The sequence below is a fragment of the Ambystoma mexicanum genome, chromosome 14 (genome assembly GCF_040938575.1).
Source record: "Ambystoma mexicanum isolate Mex_15411 chromosome 14, UKY_AmexF1_1, whole genome shotgun sequence".
Taxonomy (NCBI): domain Eukaryota; kingdom Metazoa; phylum Chordata; class Amphibia; order Caudata; family Ambystomatidae; genus Ambystoma; species Ambystoma mexicanum.
Window position 1 is genome coordinate 111,377,677 of NC_090940.1, and position 25,979 is coordinate 111,403,655.

The 25,979-nt window shown below is 48.4% G+C and overlaps 1 protein-coding gene across 2 annotated transcripts in view; it reads right to left on the reverse strand.

The window, feature by feature from the left end:
- CDAN1 (codanin 1) overlaps nucleotides 1-25,979 on the reverse strand; it is a 563,981-nt gene that overhangs the window by 442,354 nt on the left and 95,648 nt on the right. For both annotated transcript variants that reach the window (XM_069638655.1, XM_069638654.1), the window contains exon 4: nucleotides 7,767-7,957. In XM_069638655.1, coding sequence (XP_069494756.1) covers nucleotides 7,767-7,957 — 191 coding nt within the window. The remainder of the gene's footprint in view (nucleotides 1-7,766; nucleotides 7,958-25,979) is intronic.

The following is a 25,979-nucleotide window of genomic DNA, read 5'->3' on the forward strand; positions in this document are numbered from 1 at the left end:
TTCTGAATACACTTCCAGGCAACAGTAATGACCAGCACCAAGGTGGGAGACAATGGTAATAAACAGTGGTAAAACATCGTGTAGATGGTCTCAGCACAGAGGACAATCGTTCAGCAGCAGAAAACCCAAACTAGAGATATGCCCAAGCCACTGCATTCAGCCAGTATCGCCAAATGAGGTCCAAGAAATGCAGAAACTGAGATATCCTGTGGAAGGTAAGCAAACCTACTTATTCCAAAAACTCAGCTCAAGACTGACCTTAAGTATCACCAATTAAATGGGCTGGCTAAAGCCAGCCCACCAATCTCAAGAGAGGACTAGGGACAAAGGGTTTAGGTGGCCAACCGATCTGGGGGGGCCTTGGAACCGCCACTCAACCACGGCGGCCCCCAAAAGATGTGATAGGCACAGCCCAGGGACAAATACTAGCGTAAACTAGTAAAAGCCAATATGGAGGCTGCCATGGGGGCTCATAAAACACCCACGAGTGCAGAACGGCTATTTTTAGCCTATCTTGTGGTTCCTTAGAACAGAGGAAAGCCTCTGAAAACGGTACACTGGGCTACCAATGCAGTAAAATGTCTTGCATCCCTGGTTAAGCCAAAACTAAACGGCTGCCACCAGCCTACTCCCAAAAACAAATGTAGGGTGATATAATCAGCCTAGGACACACATTGTTTATGAAACACTTGTGGGACTGGGAGCCTTATTGACAACCAGGACCGCATATTCAAAGGAGTCAAAAGGGGTTGCACGGGCAGGGAGATTTCAGCAGAAGTCCCTCTGACGTCCAGAACCAGAGTAGTTATCCCAAAATAGAGTGAGAACGCAAAAAGTTTAAGGGGCCCTAAAAGCGGCCCTAGATTACCAAAAATGAAAATTCTGGCTTAACAGAATGAATACTGAAAGCCACCAGGGGGCGCACAGATGATGAGCTCCTCCGTGTGAGCTCCAGCCTCAAGGTCCAGAAAGTGGCTTGAGCCCCTGCTTTTTGACACCCCCACACCCTCACCCGAGCCGTGAAAAGGGACCTAGTGATCCCTAAAGGTCCCCCCAACACCCAGGAAAAATCCCAGAGGAAATCGGACGAAGGAAACCTCCAAACCGCCGTGTGACAGTAGTGGCCTCCGGGTGGAGCCCACACGGGCACGAAGCGCAGGTTAGAAACGGCCACGGAAGGCGGAGCACACCCGCAGCCCGACCTCTGCACAGAGCACTGCCGGGCGAAGCAAAACTGTTCGCCTACAAACGAGAGGGACAACGGAGCCGCGGAGACAGGCACCGCCGCAGCGGCTCTGAGGCCCCCTCCAGACACAGACGAGGAGGTCCCCCAAGCCCAGACCAAATTCACAGCGCAGCCGTGCGCACAATGAGAGCTGCCCACGGAGCCAACTGTCCCGAAGGTGAGGCGGGCTCCGACAAGGACACGCCGGTCGCCCTGCTACAAACCCAGATGGTGGCCCAGCTCTGGAAAGCACTACGCACTCGGTGAGTGAAGGCTGCCCACCCCCACCCAATTGAGAACTATATGAGGGGGTCTGGACTCTGCTCCAGTATCTGCACAAAACTGCTGCAATTCAATGCCGCTTGAGGAACAGTCACCCACATACCCGTAGGGGCATGGATACAAGCTGAATACTGCCTTAAGAAACCGCAACCTATACGCTCCCCTCCCCTTTGTGTGCACAACGTCGCAAAGGCCTATAAGGAAGCTAGGCAGAAAAGAGAAACAGGCGCCCATCCATACACCAACGCGCCCCGTCTCCTACACCACGCTCGAATTGGTTATTTGCCTACACCTCCGCAACGGCTCGGACCATATGAGACAACCCAAAGCATGCCAATAGAGGAAATACCAAAGTCAGGGGGGAAACCAGTGGACACTCCGAATTCCGACAACGGAGAGGCACATCCTCAGCCACCTAACGCCCAGCAACCATTCTTTTGACCCCAGAAAAAAAGCGCATGGGGATCTCTGCCTTGTCATCACAGAGAACAGAAATCACAGAGACACTACATCCGACCACACTCTTGAGCACAAGCACGCCACCCCCCCCCCCCCCCCCAGCTACCGGACCAGACATCGCACCAGAACTGCGCAATCGGAAATTCCCCAGTGCCATACAGCGATCTGCCCTAAAATCTAAAATGAACCTCAGCAAACGCGTGCAAAGAAGATAATCCCAATCCACCGGACTCCACCACTGCCCTCCCCAAGTGTACAATAAGCTGGGACTTTAGCAAATCAAAGCACCCATTCTTGACTCAGTTCACTACTGCAACTAACTGAACAACCAACAATCCGTGAATATCACTCCTGGAATCACTCTGAAGACACCCGTACATACTCTTCTGAGAAGGTACCGAGAGAATTAATGAACCCCACTTAAGCGGACCAGAAAGGAGTGAACAGCCATTGTGACGGCCCCGCACAATATCCTTGAATACCACAGACGCAGTTACCCTGTACTCAGAGCCTATGACCACCAAAGAAAAGCTTGCGCCATAGAAGTTCTCACATCAAGGCGCTCTCAATCCCCCCATCCCACCCCCCCCCTCATCACTGAAATAGTGACCTCTGGATCCCAGGCAGCAGCCACCAAATCCAATGTGGCGAACTTGCTCTCCGAAATGAAGAGCATGCGAGCGGACATAAGTGGGAAGATCGATAAAATAACACACAGGATCGACAAAATGGAAGACAGGCTTGAGGAGGTGGAACACAACCAGACCTCCCTATCCACACTGGAAGCACAAATGGACACCAGACTCGCCGACATTGAGACTAGGGAGGAGAAATTCAGGCTAAAAGTTGATCTCGAAAACCACAAACGGCGCAGCAACATTTGTGTCTTCGGCGTCCTGTAGAAAGAAGGAGAAACAGAAATAGACCTGAAGAGAACCTTACATACAATCTTGAAACTTCTTTTTGTTGACGACTCTTTATATGAGCCCAAACTTGACCGCATCCATCGTGCGGGAGGAGCAGCGGGCGGACCCAGGACGATATTGGCTCAATTCCACAACTACGCCGATAAGGCCCGGGTCTTGGAAAAGGTGAGGAATACCAACCAGATCTCCATAGACACGGCCAACATCTCCATTTACCAGGACCTCTCCTCCCTCACCCTTGCTATGAGAAGGAAAAACCTCCCATTGACCAAATTCCTGAAAAAGCAATCAGATACCGTTGGGGTTACCCCTTCTCGCTAACCTTCGAATGGGAAGGGACCACAATCAAATTGAAATCAGAAAGGGACATTAACAGCTGCATCACGGACCTGCTGGGTGAACCGGAGAGTTCATCAGCACCAGAGGGTGCTCGCAATAGAGACAGACAGTGGAAGATCAAGGGCCCGAGACAACAGATTCCTGGATCCCGCAAATTCAGACGGATGAATGCTTCGTAAGACATGGAACATTGAACGCTCCACAAGACCCAAAACTACACATTATAGCCCCGAAACACGTAGGCACAAAGTGACTCAACTTGGAAACATGGAACACCCAGGTGAAATCTGAAATAAACTCACAATGCCTGATGCAGACAATAAGCCTGTACAGTAAGAATATGCTGGGATAACAAGTTATGAATCGGGGAAAGGGGGGATAGAGGGGGCTCATATTTCATTAGAATTGTTAAGTTAGCGGACCAACAAGGAAAGGTCCTCACTGCTGGTCCGACGCTGACTGGGTGAGACTAACCCAGCTCGATCGGACGCTACAGAGGGGAAAAGGGGGAGGGTTGCAGACGGGGTCGAGGAAGGGGGAAACTGCATACAACACAGTATCTATATGAGAATTGATCTCTACGGCCACGAAAGTAAAATGGATCCGGCAATGTCCTGAATAGCAGCCCAACAACCAGGAAATAGGTGATGGCGATGGTTACCAATAATACAGGGGGTCCACACTAGACTTTGCTCTCTCAATGTCAAAGGGCTCAATTCCCCCACAAAAAGATCTATGGCACTAAGAATTCAAGAGGTTGGGGGTAGACGTACTACTCCTACAAGAGACGAAATATGCCAGAGGGGAAGAGCGCAAAGTAATACCGCTCAGGTTGGGTACCGAATACTGGGGCTCTGGGCCACCTGGGCCCACGTCTGGGCATACCCGTCCCACTCGGGGTGACAAAGCAAACACAAAGAGGTGATGGCTGGAAGGTTTAGAATGAATCTTAACCACTGGCATGGGGCCAAGCCTGATTTGCAAATGGTCTTTCCCCTTCTGTAATGGCTTGGCAGGTGAAGAGCGATGGTCTGGAGGGTTGCCCAGAGCAATGCCAGAGGTTAAGATTCATTCTAAACCTTCCAGCAATCACCTCTTTTGTTTTGCTATTGTCACCCCGAGTGGGACGGGTATGCCCAGACGTGGGTCCCGTGCCTGCTGGGCCTAGAGACCCAAGATACTCCTCACTGATGACGCCCAACAAGGCTGAAACATGTCTGGGGATGCTTGTGGTCTCGTGCAGAAGGGATGTGACCTAGCAGTGCGGGCTGGACCACCCCTTTGGGGGTGGGGCCAAGCCTGATTTGCATATGGTCTTTCCCCTTCTGTAATGGCCTGGCAGGTGAAGAACGATGGTCTGGAGGGTTGCCCAGGGCAATGCCAGAGGTTAAGATTCATTCTAAACCTTCCAGCCATCACCTCTTGTTTTGCTAGGTACACCTTGGGGAAAGATTCAGTAGAGGGGTCAAAGCAATCTACACATCCCCTAAGGCCTTGGTGTCTGTCAATGCCAAGTACTCGAGATGGTTCCCCCAGAACTGAGGAACAAGACAAGGTTGCCCCCTCTCAGCCATCCTGTTCACCCTATCACTCGAACCATTAGCACAAACAATTAGAGCAGACCGACTGATCAAAGGGATCTCTGTCAACGGACAGGAATATAAAATAGCACCGTATGCCGATGACCTCTTACTACACATCACGGACCTGCTAGATTCCATACCTAGAGCAATACAACTAATTGAACACTCCGGCCTCCTCTCAGGCTTTCAAATTAATAAGAGTAGTCTATCCTATTCCCCTTTCACAAGCCCACCCCTAATGAGGAAGCAAATTATTAGACTTTGGGATTAACCACTGGCGGGCCCACACTGAAATATTTGGGGATTAACCTGGTCAGCCGCCTAGATGCCCTATACTAAGCTAACTTCCCACAACTCCTAGAAAAGTTTCGGGCCGACCTGGAAAATGGCAAAACCTAACGGTATCATGGATGGGAAGGGTGAATGCAATTAAGATGCCGTGCCTCCCACGATTCCTATACCCCTTTCAAATGCTCCCCATTACAATCCCCAAATCATACTTTAGTGAGGTCAAGAGGATTATGTTACGCTTCCTCTGGCAAGGGAAGAAATTGAGAATTGCTTATGAAGTATTAACGCTGCCCAAGGATAAGGGAGGAGTGGGACTACCCGATACCGAAAAATATAAGCCACACAACTTAGAATCCTAATACCACACTTGAGAAACCACACACTTACAATGGCTGGCCCTTGATAACTATCACTTCGCTCCAGTCACTCTCTCTGAATGGCTCTGGGTCCCCAAGAACAAACAGACTCGCAGAATACGAGAACACCCAATAATAGGCACCATTTGGGAAATCTGGAAAGACACCCCGAGCATGCGACACATAACGACATGGCCATCTACACTGAGCCATATCTGGGCTCCAGGAATAAGAGAGCAAAACCCAGACCACGCACGATTCCAAACGTGGTTCGAAGCGGGTTTAGAGAGGGTGGGTCAGCTCTGGAAAGGAGGGACTTTCATCACAATCACTGACCTAGAAAGTGCCCTGAACATCGGGAAACTCTCAATCTTCCATTACCTACAGCTGAAGAGTATAATGTTGAGGGGACCATGGAAAGAAAAGATACAAAGAGACCTTACCCCCTTGGAAAAGCTTCTTGACACTCTTTCAAAAACCAAAAGGTCCGATATTGGACAACTACAAAACTCGAATTGAAGCTGGGGGTGGTTCCACAAATCTCAGGACAAGGTGGGAAACTGACATGAAAATGGAGCTCTCTCCCGAGCTATGGTTAAGGATATGTACAGAAACCCCGAAAGTATCCATAGCCTCCCAGTATAAATTACATGCCATCAAACTCCTGCACAGATGGCAATACGATCCCCACAGATTGGCCAACATGTACCAGACGGTGAAACCCCGGTGCTGACACCAATGCGGCCAAATCACAACCTATTGGCTCATGTGGTGGGAATGCCCCAAAGTGAAGGTGTTCTGCGACGAAGTCCTCGGGTGGATTAAGGACATTGATGGCATACAACGTAATTGCACACCCCTTTTGATACTATTTGGGTTCGAGCTGAATGACGATGAATATGAAAGAGCAACAGGTCTGATTGCCCCCCTTACTACTAGCAGCCCGAGCGTGTCTAGTCATTAAATGGAAAGCTGAAATAACCCCAAGTAAGAAAGAATGGGTGAATGTTGCAACCAGCATCTGTGTAATGGAGAAAATAACTGAGTCTACATGCAAGATCCATGTAATGTGACACCCTGTGGCAAGACTTTGTGGAACAACACGTCCCCACCCAGTAAACCACAAAAAGTCGCACAGACTGACGAAACAAAGCACCAGAGCACGAGGGCTGGAAAATAATGCTTATTGAAGGACTAAACCCCGGCATTGTGGACTGAACCAATAAGACCCCTTTGCCACACTTCTTATCACATATTTTGCAAATTCTGGGATCACTGCCCCAAAACTCACTTGATGGGCACAAATCCACTTATAAAAGCTTGTACCCTTTTGATGGCGGATGCAGATCAGATCAATACATATCCCAGAAAATACTGTACAGGGAGGGAGAGGAGAGGGAAGGGGAAAGCAAGGTTGATATGTTAAGATCTTGAACTACGTATGTAGCTGTTTATCCCATTTGTCGTTATGGTTCATGACACTTTTTTGCTTATATGCATACCAATGCTGGAATTACATGTTATGTTGAAAACCAATAAAATCAAATTTGAAAAAATAAAAATAAAAAAGCAGAATCAATACTGAAATTGAAGACTAAGCATGCACTCGGCATTTTGCTCCAAGTTCTGCAATTTTATATTACACCATGTCAGCTCTACTGATCCTTTGATTTGAAATATGACAATGTAAAAAGAAGGGTGTGAAAAATCTTAATGCCTTGTATGATGTTTTTATGTTTAGTTATATTTTAATATATTTTGAAACACTTCATGGGTTTTTCCAAACAAAGGCCATGTAAAACAAAGGCACCCGACTTCTCCTTTTAAGCAGGTTTCTAGACCCTCAGCCTTTCTATAAATTATGAATGTGTACATAGTTGAGCATACTTAAATACAACTGCAAGAGCATGCAGTTTGTATGTATATACAGCAAGTAGGGAAAATGCAGGATGCATGGCATTCGCATTCCATATTTCCTTATATTTATGTGTTTTTACCTCCAGGCATCCTGATTAAATACTGGGCAACAATAGAAGTTGTGCTTGCCCTACAGAACTCTGGGTACTGTGTCGACAGCTATAAAAGGCAGAATGGCAGTCTTCCAAATAATTAGCAATATATGGCAAGTGTCATTAACGAGAGAGGACTCACATCAAGGTAAAAAAGGATAACACAAGGACCTTGAACTATATCAGATGGGCAAAGAATATGCCAAAATAAAATTCCTTCCAATCAACTTTGAATCTGTGCTTTAAGTGGAACAGTTGGGAATCAAACAAATGCTCAAAGAAGAACCTGCCCTTACCAGTTATGCAGGCGGAGTACAGTTGAGCCAGCAGTTCCAGCTGTGTTCTGCAAGTGACCTTGTTCAGTTCTGCACAAGTCAGCAGGCTGTCAGTAGGGACAGTCATACTTCGATTGTAAATCGGCCTTGTGGGAGTAGTAGGCACAGTGGCAGGCACGCTGGAAGAGGACGACTGGTGAATCAACTTAGATCTGAAAAGTAAGGAGCTTGAATTGGCAACAGTGTTGTAAAGAAACATGAAGATGGCACACTCTACGGATGACACATATCACACCGAGCACTGCATGATGAACACAAGTGAAACTATGGGCAGCAAGTAGGTGCCCCACAGCCCCCCACCCCAAACAAACACACACACACACACACCCCTTGTCCTTGAAAAACAACATTGTTAAAACTGCTAATTTGCAACCAACAATCACAAGCGGACCCTGCCTTTCTTAAACTATTAATGCATCTTTTTCTCTGGAGGATTTCCCCTTCGCTTTACATGACCCTGCTAGACGGCAATCCTGCATCTCTGCTCTGGCAAACGTCTACACCATCACCAACCCTCACTTTGCAGAGGAGGGCCTTGAAAGATACTGCAGTACAATCCTGAAATCATCTCACCTCTCATCCCCTGCTTTCTTCCCATGAATCTGCATATGTCACACAGACAGCACCCATCAGTTGGTGGATTTCCAAGAGCCTTGTGATCAAGGTTTTGCAGTATGTACCCAGAGCAATTGACATATCTTGTGGGTGGTTCCAGCATCTCCAACCATTGGTACGCCAACAACACTATCTAAAAGTGTTGACATAGGTGGACATCCACCATTCTAGCGTCTGTCCTGAGGAGGTCTTAAAATTCCGGTGCCTCTCTACAGATTCAAACTGAAACCCACTAAACAAGGTTTTTTTTGCCCCTTATTTCTTAACTGTGCCAATCCAATAGTGACTTCAATCACTATGCAATGTGGGTATCACTCATGTAGTGTCTGTAACACTCTCCCTATCGTGACGTGTTTAGTATCCAAAATCCCTCACGTGCCGAGGTCCCTCCGATTGTACTTTTTCGGCCATGAGGGAGCCTAAGGCTATAGTGAGTGAGTACATAAAGAGAGAAAGTAGTAAGACGTCTATGTTCCTTCCACCCCGAGCGGGGAGGTAGGGAGAGCGCATGTGAATCTAAGCAGATATAAACATCAGAAATGCTATTACGGTGAGTAATGCATGTCTTCTGATGCTTGTTAATCTGCTTAGAATCACATGCTGTGCATAGACTAGCGAGCAGTACCCGGAGTTGGAGGTGGGTTGTGAGAAGGAACAGTAGAGAAAAGATGTCTTAGTACTGCTTGTCCCACCTGAGAATCAGACCTAGAATGAGTGTCTAGGCAATAGTGTTTTGTAAAGGTGTATACAGAACTCCAGGTTGCCGCTTTGCAAATGGACTCAAGAGGAACATTTGCAATGAATGCTATGGATGCACCAGTGCCTCGACTAGAATGTGCTCTAGGCTTGAAGGGCAATTCTCTCTTTGCAAGAGTGTAACAGTGTGAAGCATTTGACAATCCACCTTGAGATAGCTGATTTAGAGACAGGATCCCCTTCTCTACCAGCTTGCACTTCTAGTGGTTTAGTTCTTTCCAGGAAAAACATGAATGCCCTGCGCACGTCTAGTGTGTGAAGGCTTCTTTCGGTCATGTTAGTAGGGTTCTGGAAGAAAGTGGGTAGTTCTATTGACTGGTTCACATGGAACTTTGAAATGAATTTAGGCGCAAACCTGGGAAGTGTGCGCAGAACTACCTTCTCTTTGTGGACTGTAACAAAGGGGTCTAAAACAGACAGAGCCTGTAGCTCGCTAACTCTTCTGATAGAAGTGATAGCCACTAGGAAGGCTGTCTTATAGGTCAGATCTTTCAGACTTGCTTTATGCATAGGCTCAAAGGGAGCTCCCATGAGCCTGGTCAAAACCACATTCAGATACTATCCAGGGGCTTGGTGAGAGATGGGAGGATAAATCCTCTTAACCCCTTCCATAAAGGCTTTAATCACCAGTATTTTCCACCACAATATTTTTAGTTGTGATGTGGTGTAGGCCGACAGAGCAGCCAGATGAACCTTTAGGGAATGGAAGACTAACCCAGAGTCCAAGAGGTGGGTTAGATGCAACACAATGTGTGAGGGTGAGCAATCGATGGGATTGACGCCCTTGGAATTGCACCAGATGACAAAACGTTTCCATTTGCTGGCATAGCAATAACGTGTATTAGGCTTTCTCGCTTCCCTGAGTATGTCCATGCATCTCTGAGGAAGTTGCAGGTGTCCAAACTCTATGATCTCAGGAGCCAGGCTGCTAACTTTAGAGTTTGTGGGCATAGATGCAAGGTCTCCCCCCTGTCCTGAGACAACATGTTGTACGGGCAGGGCAGCTTGACTGGTGGGGAGAGAGACATTTCAATCAGGTGCGCAAACCAGGGTTGGCGGGCCCACATGGGGGCCACCAGTATCATGGTAACTGGTTCCTGGTGCATCTTGTGCACTAACTTGTTGAGAAGGGGAGTCGGGGGGGGGGGGGGAGCGAAGACATTTTTCCCCGACCAAGTTGTCCAGAGACTGCTCCCCTTGGATCCGTTCTGGGGGTACCTGGAGGCGTAGCCTTGGCATTGGACATTCTCCTGAGTAGCGAACAGGTCGATCTCTGGAAAACCCCATTCTGCAAAGACGTTGGACACAATGTCTTCATGCAGCCGCCATTCGTATTCTTCTGGCAGAGGAAAGTCTCTGCTGAGTACGTCTACCAGAAGTTGGAGTTCCCCTGGAACATGCTGGGACAACAAAAACATCTTGTGTTTGAGAGCCCATATCCAAATGTTTTGGGACAGCTTGGATAGCCCTGGAGAGTGAGTGACCCCCTGTTTCTTCAGGTAACACATTGCTGTAGGGCTGTCGGTTAGGATCAGCACTGTCTTCCCTTGTAGTTGCACCTGAAAGGCTTTCAATGCTTTGAACACCGCTAGTAGCTCCAGTAAGTTTATATGGTTGGAGGCTACTTGAGGGGACCACACTCCATGTGCTGTCTGCTGAAGCAGGTGAGTCCCCCACCCCGTGAGAGATGAGTCTGTCGTGACACTGCAGGGGTGGTGAAGGTCTTCCCCTTCAAGAGGTTTTCTCTTGACCACCACTGCAGAGAGAGAACGAGGGCTGGCGAGACAACTAACAGATCTTCCCATTGTCCGCTGGCCTGACACCACTGGCTGTTAAGCCACTCTTGCATGGGACGCATGCGCAGCCGCGCGTGGGGAACCAAGTTTATACATGACGCCATCATCCCTAGCAAACGAATCGCTTTGAAAACCGCCACATATTGAGGAATCAGAGAGCATGTTCTGAACCCTCTCGCTGGAGGGGAAAACAAGGCAGTCTTCCGTCCGAATTAGCGCTCCCAGAAATTGTTTTACTTGGCTGTGGACTAAGCTGGATTTCTTTTCATTGATTTAAAAACCCAGACTGAAGAGGAGATCTACGGTTTTTTGGGTGTTCGAAAAACAAGCATCAAACGAGTCCCCCGTAATGAGCCAGTCGTCAAGATAAGGGTAAACTGGGACTGATAGTCTGGGCAGGTGTACTGCTGCCACTGCCAGGACTTTGGTAAACGCCCTTGGTGGCGAGGCGATGCCGAAGGGGAGTACTTTGAACTGGTAGTGTTTGTCCTGGATCATGAACCTTACGTATTTTCTGTGCGCTGACAACATTGAAATATGAAAGTATGCATCTTTCATATCCAATGTTGCCATGAAGTCCCCCTGTTTCAGCAATGGGATCACCCCATGCAGTGTTACCATGCAAAACTTCTGGGGTTTTATAAATTTGCTCGCTGGGCACAGATCCAGAACAGGACGCATGGTGAGATCCTTTTTGGGTACAAGGAAGTACACTGAATAAATACCCTTGTTTACCTGAAGAATAGGGACAGCTTCTATGGCGTCCTTTCCCAGCAGTGCTTCCACCTCCTGGATCAGGATCTCTAGATGGTCCGGTGAAAGGTGCTGTGAGCGCGGCGGTCAGAACTGTGGAGGTCAGGCGAATTCCACGCAATAACCGTGGGTGACTGTCTTGGATTTAAGACCAACTGGTCGGAAGTTATCCCCTCCCATGCCCTGAGGAAAGATGTTAATCGCCCCCGACCAGGGAAGACATGGGAGGGGACATGGACTTGGTGGTCATTTCTTACCAGAGGCTGTGGCTCCTCTGGGATTGGGGCCTCTGCCTCTACCTTTGCCGCGTTTCTGACTCCTTGAGGAGTAGTAAGTAGGGCTTCCGGATGCTTGATTCGTGTTGAAGTTACCCGTGCCGCAGTTGTTCTGACTGTCACAGGCTTGTCCTCGAAAGGACCGCCGAGAATTGTTACCCCTCTGGGAGGAGGGTTTTTGTGTAATTTGGTGCAAAGACCTAATAGTCTCGTGCTCCTTCTTGGCGGTCTCCAATGCTTCATCAACTGCTTTCTCGAAGAGGTTAGTCTCGACAATGGGTTTATTAATGAGGGAGGCCTGAGTCTCAGGTCTGAAGCTCGATGTACGCAGCCATGCGTGTATTTTCAGAAGAGTATCTTGTGCAAGAGACCTGCCTGCTGTTTCTGCAGTGTCCAGGGTGTTCTTGAACACATTCTGGTTAACCAGTTTTCCCTCCGAAACAATGGCGAGAAGATTTGTTCTGGTGGGTTCATGAACCTCCTGGAGGCCTTCTTGGAGTAAGTTCCATTGGGCATGAGCATAGCTTGCTAATAACATAGTATTATTAGCAACCCGAATGATGTAAGCAGCTGCTGATGTGACCCGTTTGCCCAGGGCATATAATCTTTTAGACTCCTTGTCCGGTGGTGATTCTCCCGTGGCAAGGGGTACCCCTGCCCTCTTTCGCGTGGCAGTCACTACCGGAGTGTCTGGGATGGTGTGCCCTTTGATATACAGAGGGTCGGTAGGAGAAGGCCGAAATAATTTTTCGACTCTCGGGTTCACTGCCCGTGTCTGAGCAGGTGTGACCAAAGAGGGGCTACCCGTCTCTGAACAGAGTTAAGGAGGGGGATAGATTTGACTCGCTGGAGGTTTTTCTTTAATAATATCCTCCACGAAATCCTGCTCCGGTACCGCCTCTTGAGTGGCAATTTTGAAGAATTCTGCCGCTTTTTTCAACATGGAGTTGAAACTCATTTGGTCATCCACATGGGAGGCCTGGCAAACCGGGGTGGACGGAGGAGAATCTAGGCACAAAATATCAGAGTCCTGATCTTGCTGTGTCCAAGGGTTTTCACCTTCCTGCTGGATTTCCTCCCAGTTGTCCGTAGTATCCTGTTGATCCTCCTCATAGTCCTCGAGAAAGGAAGCTTCCTCTTCTTAATTCTAGATATCTCTATAGGTATCCATATGGATCACGTCTTGTTGAAAAACCTGAGACTGATCTACTTGAATTTGGGGGTTAGGGTCTACCCGAGCCCTTTTCGGGGGCGGATGATCAGAAGAACTGATAATCCACTCCAGCCGATCCATACAACCCCCAAATTTTTCTGTAGTCCATTTAGAGGACTCAAACGGGCCAGTGGGAGGAGAATTGACGTTCTCTACACTTTGGCGTCGCCGGGAACCTCTAAGGGTGTCGGAGAGAGTCTCTTGGCTATCTACGTAGATATCATCAGAATCAGGAATCCAATCCGCCGAAATCTTTTCCGCGGATTGACCCATAACCTTCGGCAGAACCGGAATAAGGCCTACCGCCGCTGTGATTCTTCCGATGCTTCTTTGGATAGTCGCTGAATCGTTGTGAGACAAAGGCTCCGATGATTTGTCGACAGTAGAAATACTGTCCGTGCCACCAGGAGGCTTAGCAGACGGGTTTCCGGGTAGAGGCCTAGCTGTAGTTTTCGGGCCTACTGAGACATTGGAACTCGAAGCGTCGGGCTCCCGACTTCCGACGCGTGTAGGTTTAGGAGTAGCGCCCTTGGTTTGTCTAGATTGCCCAGTCGTCATGCGCTGCTGCGAATGCGGGGAAGGCCTTGGATCAGAGCGATCCGAGGGAACCTGCAAAGACTTTGGCGGCCCCGCTGGCCCTTTCACCTTATTCGACGAAGGCGTTGAAATTGGCGTAGGGGTTGTGCGTTTAGTGCGATGCGCTTGTACGCCCCCGTCGCCGGGTGTGGTCCCTGTAGCAAGACCAGAGTCGAGCCTGGAAGGGTGGAGGACGGGCATGGCGGATCTAGAAGTGTCCGCCTCAAGGTCTATAAAATCCGCATTCGACGTTTGGTCATCAGAAGTACCCCCGTCACTTTCGGCTGGTGTGGTGGTGCGGGAGGGCTCCACGCGTGACATACCGTACGCGGCCCACCGCTTTACACGGCGCTCCTTAACGGTCTTATGCCGAAGGAGTTTGCACGCCGCACACCGCTTCTCGTCGTGCTCTAGGGGGAGACAGGCGTTACACGTCCTGTGTTCGTCCTTCCAAGGATATCTGTCCCTGCACTTAGGGCAGAATCTAAAAGGAGTCCTTTCCATAGCAAAAGGGAAGGATGACCAGACCGAGAGGGAAAAGAGGGGAAAGGAGGAAAGACACACTAAACAATATGGCCACCCCGACCCCATTCTCCCTACTGTATAGGTCGGCCAGAGGGCCCGACCACGTGGACAATCCGGCCGCCGGATCTTAGGCACTGAAATCCACAGACGTAGACGATTCCCCCATATTCTTTGTCGAAGATGTTATTGGCGAAGTGACTTAACAGGGAATAAACCGACAATTCGGTAAAGATAAACAATGTCTCTAGTAAGAGCTCCGCTATAGGGCGACCAGTTATCTGGGCGGAAAAGACCAATCTGAGGTACCTCGGGGAATGAAGGATTTTGGGTACTACACATGTCATGATAGGGATAGTGTTACAGACACGCCTATGCCGACGTCCCCTTTCGGTCACTGAAAGACAAGATGCAATACTCCGCGGTTACCACTGGATGTTGGGCCATATGCACAGCATGTGATTCTAAGCAGATTAAAAAGCATCAGAATATTGGTTTATTAGGGATCTGCTCAACCAACCTTGCGTGACCAGCAGGATGTCTACCAGGTTTAACAACTCTCACTGGTAACATGGCTCAGACTATGGAGGGGGAGGAGATGTGTGTGAATTGCAGATTACATACACAATGATTGCCAAGCAACATATTGTCCTGTATCAAAAACATACTTAAAAGTTATAATACACTGCTAGATAGGTTAAAGTGTGTGGTGGGCTAGCAGTGGATAGGTTAAGTTTTATCTTAAGCCTTATAATTTTACAAGGCACACAAGCACCTAGCAAAAGTCCAATTCTACCCTAAAAGAATTGCCCATTAAAGAGAAGTACCTAGTTTTGAGTACTTAGAGAGAGTTTATGAGTGCCGTCAACGTTCGCCCATTGGCTTAAACAGGTTGAATACTATAATCAAACACTATTATATAGTGACAATTCATAAGATGGTACTTAAAGTCTTTCCCTTACAGAAAGACGCTATCCACCTATCCCAAGTGTCTAGAGAGATCCCAAACAAGAATCCTGAATCTAGGTTCCACCACCAAAGGTAAGGCGAGGATGCATGCTAGGGCAGACTTTACCTTCTGTTGGATGTAATGGGGCAGAAGGTAGGTTGGAGTTTGAAAGGAGGTCAAGGACAACAAAAGAGGGAAGTAACAGGAAAGACATGTATTTGTGCAGCTCTCTCATCTCCTTAAATAAGAACCCCAGCATACCTGCTGACTGTTTTCTGCCCCTAACCAGATTTGTACGAGCAAGTACATTTTAACGTCACTCCCTGGATTAACTCCTATTGTTTTGGGTGCATTTGTTATTCCTACAGGCTAAACAAAAGAGATGATGGTTTTGCTTTAGTCCTTAAGGCTACCATACCAGTACAGGGGTCTGTGGTATATTCAAGCAATGATAACAGTGACACAGGCTTTTAGTAAGCCACACAAAGTTGTTTTAGTAATAGCTTTATAAGTTAGTAGGTTTGGATAAACACTTATGGACTCTACGAGAAGAGATGTATGCAATAAGGATTGCCACAAAGTAAATAGCGCACAGGCTGCGTCAACACAAAGTGATACATCCCTACAGGTAACACCTTAGGTGTTTTTGGTTCAAATCATAATCCACTTAACCTATTCTTCCTAAGTACTCATCTCCCCTCAAGATGCCCTATTCTAAAAAGTTTTTAAATGGATGGCCAATGAACAGTTATGATATTATATGATATGGCATTTATAACATGCCTATACACGAGTGTTTCAAGGCGCGATGAGGCAAGGGAGGGGGAACAGAAGGACGACAGACAACGATTTTACTAGGCCAGGTGTCATTCAGACCGCGCAAGTGCAAGGGAAGGGGGAAAAGGAAAGTGTGGGGGGTGGGGGAGAAGAGGGGAAAGTGCAGTACATGGGAACATTAAATAACATAACAAGAGCGGCCAGCTGGTGGCAAGTGCAGAGTGAGTCCAGACATAAGTGCTGGTGGGGGGACTGTAGGGAAACAGAAAACAGTCCCCAAGTGCAGGGGTTGCCAGGGAGGCAATGGAGGCAGTGCAGCTGGCAGGGCTTGGCCTGAGATCAGATGGGTGGCCAGGTAACCAGCGTAGTATCAGCCAGGACTTCAGCAGGGGGGAGGGCGAGAGAAAGCAGAAGCAAAGAGGAAGGTTTTAAGGAGCTTCCGGAACAGAAGATGGTTCTCCTCAAGTTTCAGGGATGCTGTTCCAGAGGGAGGCCCCAGCCGAAGAGAGAGATCTACCACCAACTCGTTGCTTGGAAGAGCGACTAACCCGGAGGGAGTTGGCGGCGGATGAGCGAAGAGCTCGAGAGGGAAGATATTTAGGAAGAGATAGTTGAAGGTATTGAGGCCCCAGAGGGCTTTGTAGATGATGCAGAGGGTTTTGAACTTAACCCTCGCAGCCACTGGGAGCCAGTGCATAGATTTCAGTACTGGAGGGATACGATCCCTGGGCTTAAGGCCAAGGACAAGTCTTGCAGTCCTGTTCTGGGTGAGTTGCAGAGGGTAGATGCAGGAAGATTTAGAAAGAGGCTGTTGCAATAGTCCAGCGTAGAGAGAACCAGAGCTCTGGAGACAGTGAGCTTCTGGGGGAAGGAGAGGAAGGGAAGAATACCTCTGAGGAGGTGCAGCTGGTGGTGTGACTTCTTAGAGACATCAGAGATGTGAGGAGAAAAAGAGTGTAGAGTTGAAGAGGACACCAAGGTTTTTGGCCTTGCAGGTGGGAGCAGGAGGGCCAAGAGAGGCCGGCCAGAGAGCTACAGGAAAGGAGGGGGTGGGTGTGCCGATGAGGAGAATCTAAGTCTTACTGGCATTAAGGCATAGGTCATTGGCGGCACACCACTCCTCGATAGCAGACAGACAGTCCGAGGTGAGGGATGGAGAAGAGGTGGCCGAACGTAGCCTGAAAATGAGCCGAGGGTCATCCGCATAGCACTGAAAATTGGGGCAGAGCGGCAATCCGGTGGGCAAGGAGTGCCAGGTATAGGTTGAACAGACAGGGAGAGAGGTTAGACCCCTGGGGGACACCACAGATAGTGAAAAAGATAGCAGAGAGTTAGGACCCAAGTTGGACTTGGGAGGGTCAGTCAGAGAGGAAGGAAGTCAGCCACGCCAGGGCCTGACCAGTGATACCTAGGTTATCGCGGAGACAATTAAGCAAGTTGGCATGGTTGACAGTGTCAAAGGCAGAATAGAGATTAAGCAAGATGAGGACACAGGGGGTGTTAAAGTTAAGATTGGAGAGCAGGTCTTCACGGATGTTCAGGAAAGCAGTTTCTGTGCTTCTGGCAGCTCTGAAGCCAGACTGACGGCCATGAAGGCAACCAACATAATCAGTGTGGAGATTAAGCTGGGAAATGGCCAGTTTCTCCAGGAGCTTACCCAAGAAGGGATTGATGGAGATTGGGCAATAGTTAGCCAGGCAGGAGGGATCAGCAGAGGGTTTCTTAAGAAGATGGTGCACAAGGGAGTGCTTCAGGGGGGATGGGAAGACTCCAGTGGCGAAGGGGTGGTTGCAGAAGTCAGCCAGGGCGGGACCCAGGGTATCAATGTGGTCCTTGATGGTTTTGGAGGAACAAGGGTGAACCTGTTTTGACGAGACTTTCATAGATCGGACTTGTCTAGAAACCTCGTCAGCGGAGAAAAGGGGAAAGGCAGAGAAGGAGAGAGGAGATGTGGCTGCAGAAGGGCCAGAGGAAGAGCTGGGAGTATAGGGAGGGAGGGGAGAGGAGGAGAGTGAAGACAGGATGTCCCGAGTTTTAGAGATGAAGTGAGAAGCCAGTGCCGTGCAGAGGGCCTGGGAAGGGACAGGAGAGGTAGAGACTGCAGCAGGATTGGCCAGTTCCTTGCAGATTTTAAAGAGTTCAGCCGAGTTGTTAGATGCCGCTGAGATGCGGGCTTGGATATGGGCTCTCTTCTTGGTGAGGACAGAGAGCCGGTATTGCCTTTTGAGCAGGCGGCAGGCCAGTTTGTTAAGAGGATGTACATGAAGCACGCCATTTCTTCTCGGCCACCATGCACTTGCGTTTTAGGGTGACGAGGTCCGAGTCGTACCAAGAGTTGCATCTGGCACTTGGCTTTGGGCTTCAGGCGGATCCTCATGACAGGGGTCAACACCTAGTTCTTAATCTGTCTTTAGCCTGCCGGGCTACCCCAAGCTAATAAATCAAGTGTGCCAAGGTTTTGGTTCAAAGCAAAATTTCAGAAATCAAATCTTCAAAAATCCATTCCTGCTCTAACAGAACAAAACAGAAGTATTCCTCTGAGAAGGTTCTTGTAGCGCTTGAACAGAGACTGGTCTCCCCTTCAGGCCTCCCTGCTTTTCGCCCTACGTTTCAAGATCTCTTTCAGGATTACTGTTCCCTCTTCTCCGGGTTTTACAATCGGCCTTGGGAAAATCAATTGTGGGCTTTTCCCAACAATTGGATTTCTCAGGAATTACATTAGGTCTGTTTCCAACCTAAGATTTATTCAATAATCTGACTTTTTTCCTTTTTTGTATGAACCTGTGACCGGTGCCTGTGAGAAACAGGAGGGTATTCTCCCTCCTGATCCCCCATGGATCCTCTGCGCAGGTGGCCAGGGAAAGGCCATCGCTCTTGGATCCTGACCCTGTGGGTGGACAAGTGAGGGGGGGATTATATGAGTGAAGGGTCTGTGGGGACTGGGTATTGGGATGCCCTTGGGCGAGATATGGTAACCCCCCCTTTCCTAACACTGACTTACCCTCCCTTCCCTTAGCCTTAATGGGCTATTTCTATTCATGCCCTATTTTACCTTGTAAATATCTACCAAGTACTGAGAAGCGGAAGGAACAGCTAGGAGTAATACACACTCCCTATGACAAACACCACTCTGTGACAGACACTGGGACGAAGAAGAGGCATATAAAAAGGTATCCAATACTGAAAGTCAGGCATGTCCCATTAATTGTATTAAGTATGGCCAGGCAAGACAAGCAAACAACTCACACCTGAGACCCCTTAATAGGGCCCAGGTGTATAAAGGAGGAACATGACAACAGGAAGTAGAGGAAGGAAAGGAAGGAGGAGAGCCACTGTGGTGGGAAGAGACCAAGGAGTCTGGACGCCAGCCAGGATCCTGGAGGACCTGCAGCTGGAGTAAGCAGGACCCGGAACCTCCAAACTGGAAGGCGGGCAGTTGGGCTGCTAATCTAGAGAAAGAGAAAGAGAGAGAGAGAGGCCGCCCACCCAGAGACCAAGAGGCAGCTGGAGCTGCAAAAGCAGCCGGGAGCAGGAGAGACGCAGTTGGCGTCTACTGTTGAGTCGGAGGCAAGAAGTGCAGTCAGGACATACCCAACGAACATGGTGGTCTGCTTCCCCACTACGGAGAAGGCGAGAGAACTGCAGGAGCAGCCGCTGTGAAGGACCGAAGTGCTGGTTAGTGTCAGAAGGCACGGGGGAGACCAGGGCGTTACTGGGACCAGAGGCAAGTGACGTCCGACTGAAAATAAACTATATTGAATACCAAACTGAATTAAAACTCCTAATAGAGTATATTAAATACCAAACTGAAGTCCGAACATTTGAGCTTAAACAGTGCTATTTAAATATGATCACAGCATATTGAACATAGACCAAACATTTGGCAAGTGCTACGTGAAAAAGATCACTGCTTATTGAACAGTGAGCGTATATTTGAAAGTGTGAGAAAAGCCCATAAATCTATGGTAACACAAAAGACTGATGCAAGAGTGTAATATTAACAGAAGAGTGACAATAATCAAAAGTGTATACCAGTGTGAAAAGCCAAAAGCCTGAGGCAGAAGAGCCTGGAAAGGGGGCAAACTGGGTTAAGGGAACTCCTGGTTGCGTGACCTCTGATGGGTGGACCATGTGGTCTGACAACTGGGCCTAGAGCAGAGAGCCCTAAAAGATAACCAGCAAAGGACATTGGAAATGATTCATGAAGAACTGTGAAACCACTGGGCAAGCAAGTCAGAAGGTGGGTCAAGTAGACCTATTGTTTTCTTGCATTGACCATTGAGCAAATGAAAGCAGTACAAGCGCTGCAGTGAAATCTTGGAGAAGGGAACCCCGAGAGTTGAAAGAACTACGAAACCTTGTCTTGAGGAAAAGAACCTTCGAGACATCCCTTTTGTGCGATTGTGTGAACTATACTGTATTGAACTTGGGGAAGGGAACCCAAGAAGAACTCTGAGCAAAGAACAGCTGAGACCTTATTTTTTTAACACTATTCTGATGGCTAAAAACCCTGCACCACGTTTTCTTTAGATGTAAGGGTAAGCATAGGTTTTGACACAGACAGACTTTTTGATTTTGACTTCTAGAAACAGACGTCCTTTAGTTTTCTTTAGGCAGGTGAAATCCCTACCTTAGTATTAGGGCTTGTTAAACCTTACACCACCCTGACATTGAAATAAATCTTGAAATCTGTTGTGTCATCTCTTGATAACATGCCTGTCTCTCACACCCCTTTTTGCTGCATCAGACACAAGACTGCTAACTGCACTGATCCATTTTGGGGGATGAAGGGAGGGTGGTATGGAGGAAAGGAGGCCATGGCCTAGGAGTACAGAAGTCACTACCTGAGTACTGTTTCTTCTGTACTGCATGGGAAATTACAACACACCAACTAATGGACAGGAGGATCACTGTGAGGAAGGCATGGTATAAAGTAGCAGACACAGACACTTTGATACACGTTTTTAAAATCTTTATTCAAAATTTTAGTTGGGCTGGTCGAATTCCTAACTAGCCCCAACTCTAAAATGGGAGTAGTCTCGAATATTAAATAATAACAAACACGTCGAGTCAGTCTGGTCAAAATAAAAAGTCCTATACTAAGAAAACCTAACCTTCCCCTCCTTCTCAAGATAACAAATGTGTTAAGGGAATGCAAAAAGGAAAATAGTGTGTCAAAAAGAAATGTCAGAATGGCTTTAGCACCAACTCCCTTCCCCAGGTTCAACCCCACAGGGTCTAGAGAGTATCGTAATAAACGAAGGATAGGTGGATGGCACAGATCTATCAGTCTTGCACACTGACTAACTGGTACAGTTCAGCAGTTCAATCCTAGACTTTCAATCTCTGATGGTTCAATCACTTCCCTAGGCTTCACGTGGCTGGTCATCAATACTGTAAGGGAGGCATAGTATCACAAGTATGACACTGACACAAGAGGTACAATTTGTAAAACCTTTATTCAATTGTCAGAGTTTGGAAAAACTCCTGCGCTGCCCTAGAACTATGATGGGAGTATTCTCTACCATCAAATAAAAAAGAAAACAGTTCTAGTCAGTCTGTCAAATCAAAGATGACCTATACTAACAAAACTGAATGCCTGTGCCATCATTTATACAAAAAGTGTGTCAAGGGGAATATGAATGCAAAGGAAATTCAGTGTAAGAATATAAAGATTCAATGTGGCCAAGTCAGCTCTCCTCCCCACGTTGGAGAGCACAGAGAGGCGGCCCGCGTAGACAGGATGGCACACTCTGGCTGAGGTTCTCAAAACAAAGGCAGTTCAAAACGTGGATCTAGGTCCACTTGGTCTTCCACGTTAAAATCACTTAACAAGTTCAACAAAGGTGCCCGGAGGTCTCCCTCGGTCAGGCTCAGACCTATCAATCGCAGCACTGGCAGGGGTTCCCTTCCCCAAGCTTAGTTCACCTTCCTTAGGGGTTCCCTTCCCCTAACTTATCACATGTGCGGTCTCCCTCTGTCGGGCTAGGACCTTCCTGATGTCGAAGACTTACGAATGTGCAAGGCTTTTACTATAGACCTCTGCAGGACCACTTCGACTTTCCCTTCAGCTCACACTCTTGTGTTATTTTGCCCCAGTGTCTCTTGGTCTGGGTAGTTGGGTATCATAAGCACAAATGTTCAACATTCACCTTCTCACTTCCCCTTTTGCCATGGTTAATAATCTTGACCAATACGCATTTTAGAGCTCACTCACTTTGTCGCTTTATAACAAAACATTTCACCTTTAGCAGAGACTTTGGAGTGGGCTACTTCCTTTCACCGGACCATTCCGCTACTCTGTATCACTGGCTTCACAGTATTCGGAAACTTAAAGTTCACCACAGGTCTGCCTTCCTTTGCGTCTCATTCACATGCGTGCAGCCTTCAATTGTGAGCTATACTGTTGCAACTGCAATCTTTCCTTAATACTCACCGGCTGTGTGCATTCCTTTCTTCTCTTAAGCTTGGCTTGGCCTCCCCAACTCTTGTCGTTGATCCGGGAGGGTTGCTGGCGCCCTTGAATCACAATGCAGTCTTCTTGTTTGGGATTTGGCCTTCTGCGTGTATCTTTCACGGATCTTCGGAGGCAACAACCTCCTGCACGGATCTCCTGTGTCTCTCTACCCTTTGCTCTCATCCCTTTGTCGGTTGTCTCCTCCAGTAGGTTCACCTTTGGCCCTGAAGTTCTGCTCTTACTCGCGTTCCACCTTGCTCCGAGTGTGTCTCTATGTTCCGCCTTTTATCCGTGTGGGGAGAGCTAATTGGTATCAGATGTATGCACTTAGTCAAGTGCCTGACTTTGCCTGACCCAATTAGCAGGACATGTCCAGTGCGATGTATAAGAGTTAGTCTTGTTACTCTCAGTCACCTTTTTCCTCAGCCCAGTGTTTGTGTAGAAAGTGGGAGGGAGGGGAGTTGGGACCTTGGAGAATCCTAAAAAATAGGATGGGTTGGGTGTACAAAAAAGGGGGTGGGGGAATACCGTGTCTCACGATTGGCTGCCTCACCCCCACTCCCCAAAGACCTTTTGCCCCATTTGAACCTCCCACAGTGGCCTACCCCCAGGGTCTGGACCCAAAGGCGATGGCCGTGTCCTGGACACCTGAGAGAGATCTCCCTGGGTACTAGTAGGTGAGGCACCCTTTGGTTTATCACAGTGCTCACCTCAGCGTTTTGCAACATTACTGGGATACGATCAGCAAAGCAGCTATATTGCCCTCACCTCCTGCGTTTTGCAACATTACTGTCTTGATGTCAGTTGCAGAGCAGGCGCTGCCTTCAGGCAAGCAGTCTTGAGGGATCTGTTTGCATTTAGTAGTCAGTGAGTTGTGAAAAACATGAGGGTGTTTCACAACCTAGTCCCCAGGGATCCCTTACTCAGGTTTCCAGGAAAAGGCCATCGCTTTTGGATCCCTTTTGGATCCCCCCAAAAGGCTCGTATCCCTATTGTTTTTTAATGATTCCCAACTTCCCACCCCTTATATACACTCCCCCCACCCCTCTATATATTTAGATTCGTTTTTTCGGTAAAATTATGACTGTCGGTGAAAGCACGTTACACCCTCGGGCCTAGACCCAGAGAGTGAGCATGCCCCTTGGATGCATGTCCAGTACTACATTCCCAAGGCCTCTGGATGCTGGTTCCTACAAAGTCACCTGACCCCTCAGCACGGGTAGCACTGGAGGCCTTGGAAAGGGCACCCCGTGCGAGGATCCACTGGAGCCTTCCTAGCCAAAACAAATCCAAGGGACGGAGTCCCCCTTCTAGGGTGTTCTGGAAAAGGGATGAAATCTTACATTGTCTGACTTGGGTTTCCAATGCACAAACGCCTTTAAATGTTCTAGAGGGGGCCTGGACAAGCTCTCACACCACCTGATAAGCCTGCTCTTTAGAAACTTCGAAGCCTCTGCACACAAGTCCCACTGTTGATCGGACCCAAGCACTGCTGACAGAGCATGTGGGAATATGATCCCGGGAACAAGCCCTCACAGGACACACACTGACTGAAGCCTCTCGCAACCCACATGCAACAGGGGACTGGGAAAAGGGCAGCGGTGCGCGGTACAAATCACAGTAACACCAGATGCGTCAGAATGAAAATAAGATTCTTGGGGAAAAACAAACACAAAAAATGAGCGCACAAGCGGTGCAGGTCCAATCCGGTTTGCGTGGAAAAGAGCACTGAGGTGAGGCACCAGAGGGTGGGTGGCCACAGCCACGCGTGATTAAAACTTAATAGGGAAATTAACATGTTTATGGTGCAAAGGCTCCAGTCCTGTCCTCCTTAGGAGTGGGGGGATACAATATGGAGGAATGGGGTAAGACATGGGAGTGCAGCTCGATCACTGCCCTTGGCTCTCTGTCAGGATTCACAACAGTTGTAATGGGTCGCCACCCCAATTAGGGAGCTTGGCAGACAGCAGATATTATGTTTCCTACCACAGGCCCAGTCTCTCTCTCTTTTACCTTAGGGTCTCTGGTGAAGGACCTTGTACGCTGGTCTTCCAAATCCCTGATGGTATGTGAGGTGTCTTCCGGGCACCCTGGCCAGCTTCTCACACCAGGGTCTCCAGGCCAGGGCTGCGTCCAATCGAGAATCTTCGTTTCCTGCAAGCTGTCCTGGTTCCTTGCTTTAAAAAACTCCCTTTTGACCAAGGGAGCACTAACAAAGGAGTCTGCCTCATTCGGGATTCTCTCCACCACCGAGTTTCCAACAGCCCCTACTAAATTCGCTGGACTGGAGCTTGATTTCTAATCTCGTTCCGGGGTGAAGAATTCAAACCAAAATGAGAATTAACCTATCGGATTGGTTATTCACTGGGTACACATTAATCTTCCCCTTTATGTTATTGGTGTAGCTTTCATATTGTCTAATTACATGATAGTACTGTTATTAGCAATAATAGGGACTAATATTTTTAAAGTGTTTGCAGCATCATCTTGTTAGCCCTTTCGATCCTTTGCACGGTTACACAGACCTCTGCTGTCCCTTTGTTCTGATGACTCGGGTCGCAACGGCACTCCGTAGCATGAAGTATCCAAGTCTTACCCTATGGTTTTTCCTCAGGTGTAGTTAAAATGTACTTTCACTGTGACCCACGAACGCTGCAGATTCGGGAGTGCATTCTTTCCACACTGCTCCGACAGTTGCCTAAGTCCCAGGGCTGTGGATGCACAGAGGAAGGCCTATTGGGAGATGTAATTTTGTAGATCATGATCTCTCCGGGAGACCTCCAGTCTTGTGATACTGCGTCTCTTGGGGGGGGGGGGGATAGGGAGCCGGCGGGATCCTTCGGCATCCTCCATCTGGGATACACATTGGGTGGTCCCTGGTGGCTCGCTTCCCGCACATACAAGGATGCAAAATGCGGCCAACTGTAATGGCTGTGACGCTCGAACACCAGGGGCTGTCCAATGTGGACTAGCTGGGGCTCACATTTCATTGTTATAATCCACTTTGAATTATATTCATATGTACGGCTTTAAATTCCCTTTGGAAAGCATTGGATCTTCCCCATTACATTACCCACACTACCTATCCCGTAATACACCAATCTAGCTATTCCAATGCAGCAGTCGGAGAACCACAATCCCCAGAAGCCCTATATGTCACTACTGCTTTCACTTTCCTAGGCCCGCAGAGGGAGGAGGCAGATCACCTTCAGGTGGTGTGCACAAGGTACAGCTAACAAGTCTGCAACAGCACAGGGTGCAACAGTACTTAAGCAGCTGCCTGCATGAGCACACTGTTCTGGCATTGAGTTGGTGTCCAACCCCTCTTGCTTTGAACCTTGATTTTCTGCTGTGGCCTGTTCACACCCTGCTCCAGTTCCAGGCAGGCCCCCGTGCTCCCTGCCCTGCAGCCCTGCATCTCTACCTGCAGTCCTTTGCTGCGTCTGCAGAACAGTGCCCTCTGCCCCAAAACCCTGCAAGCTCTG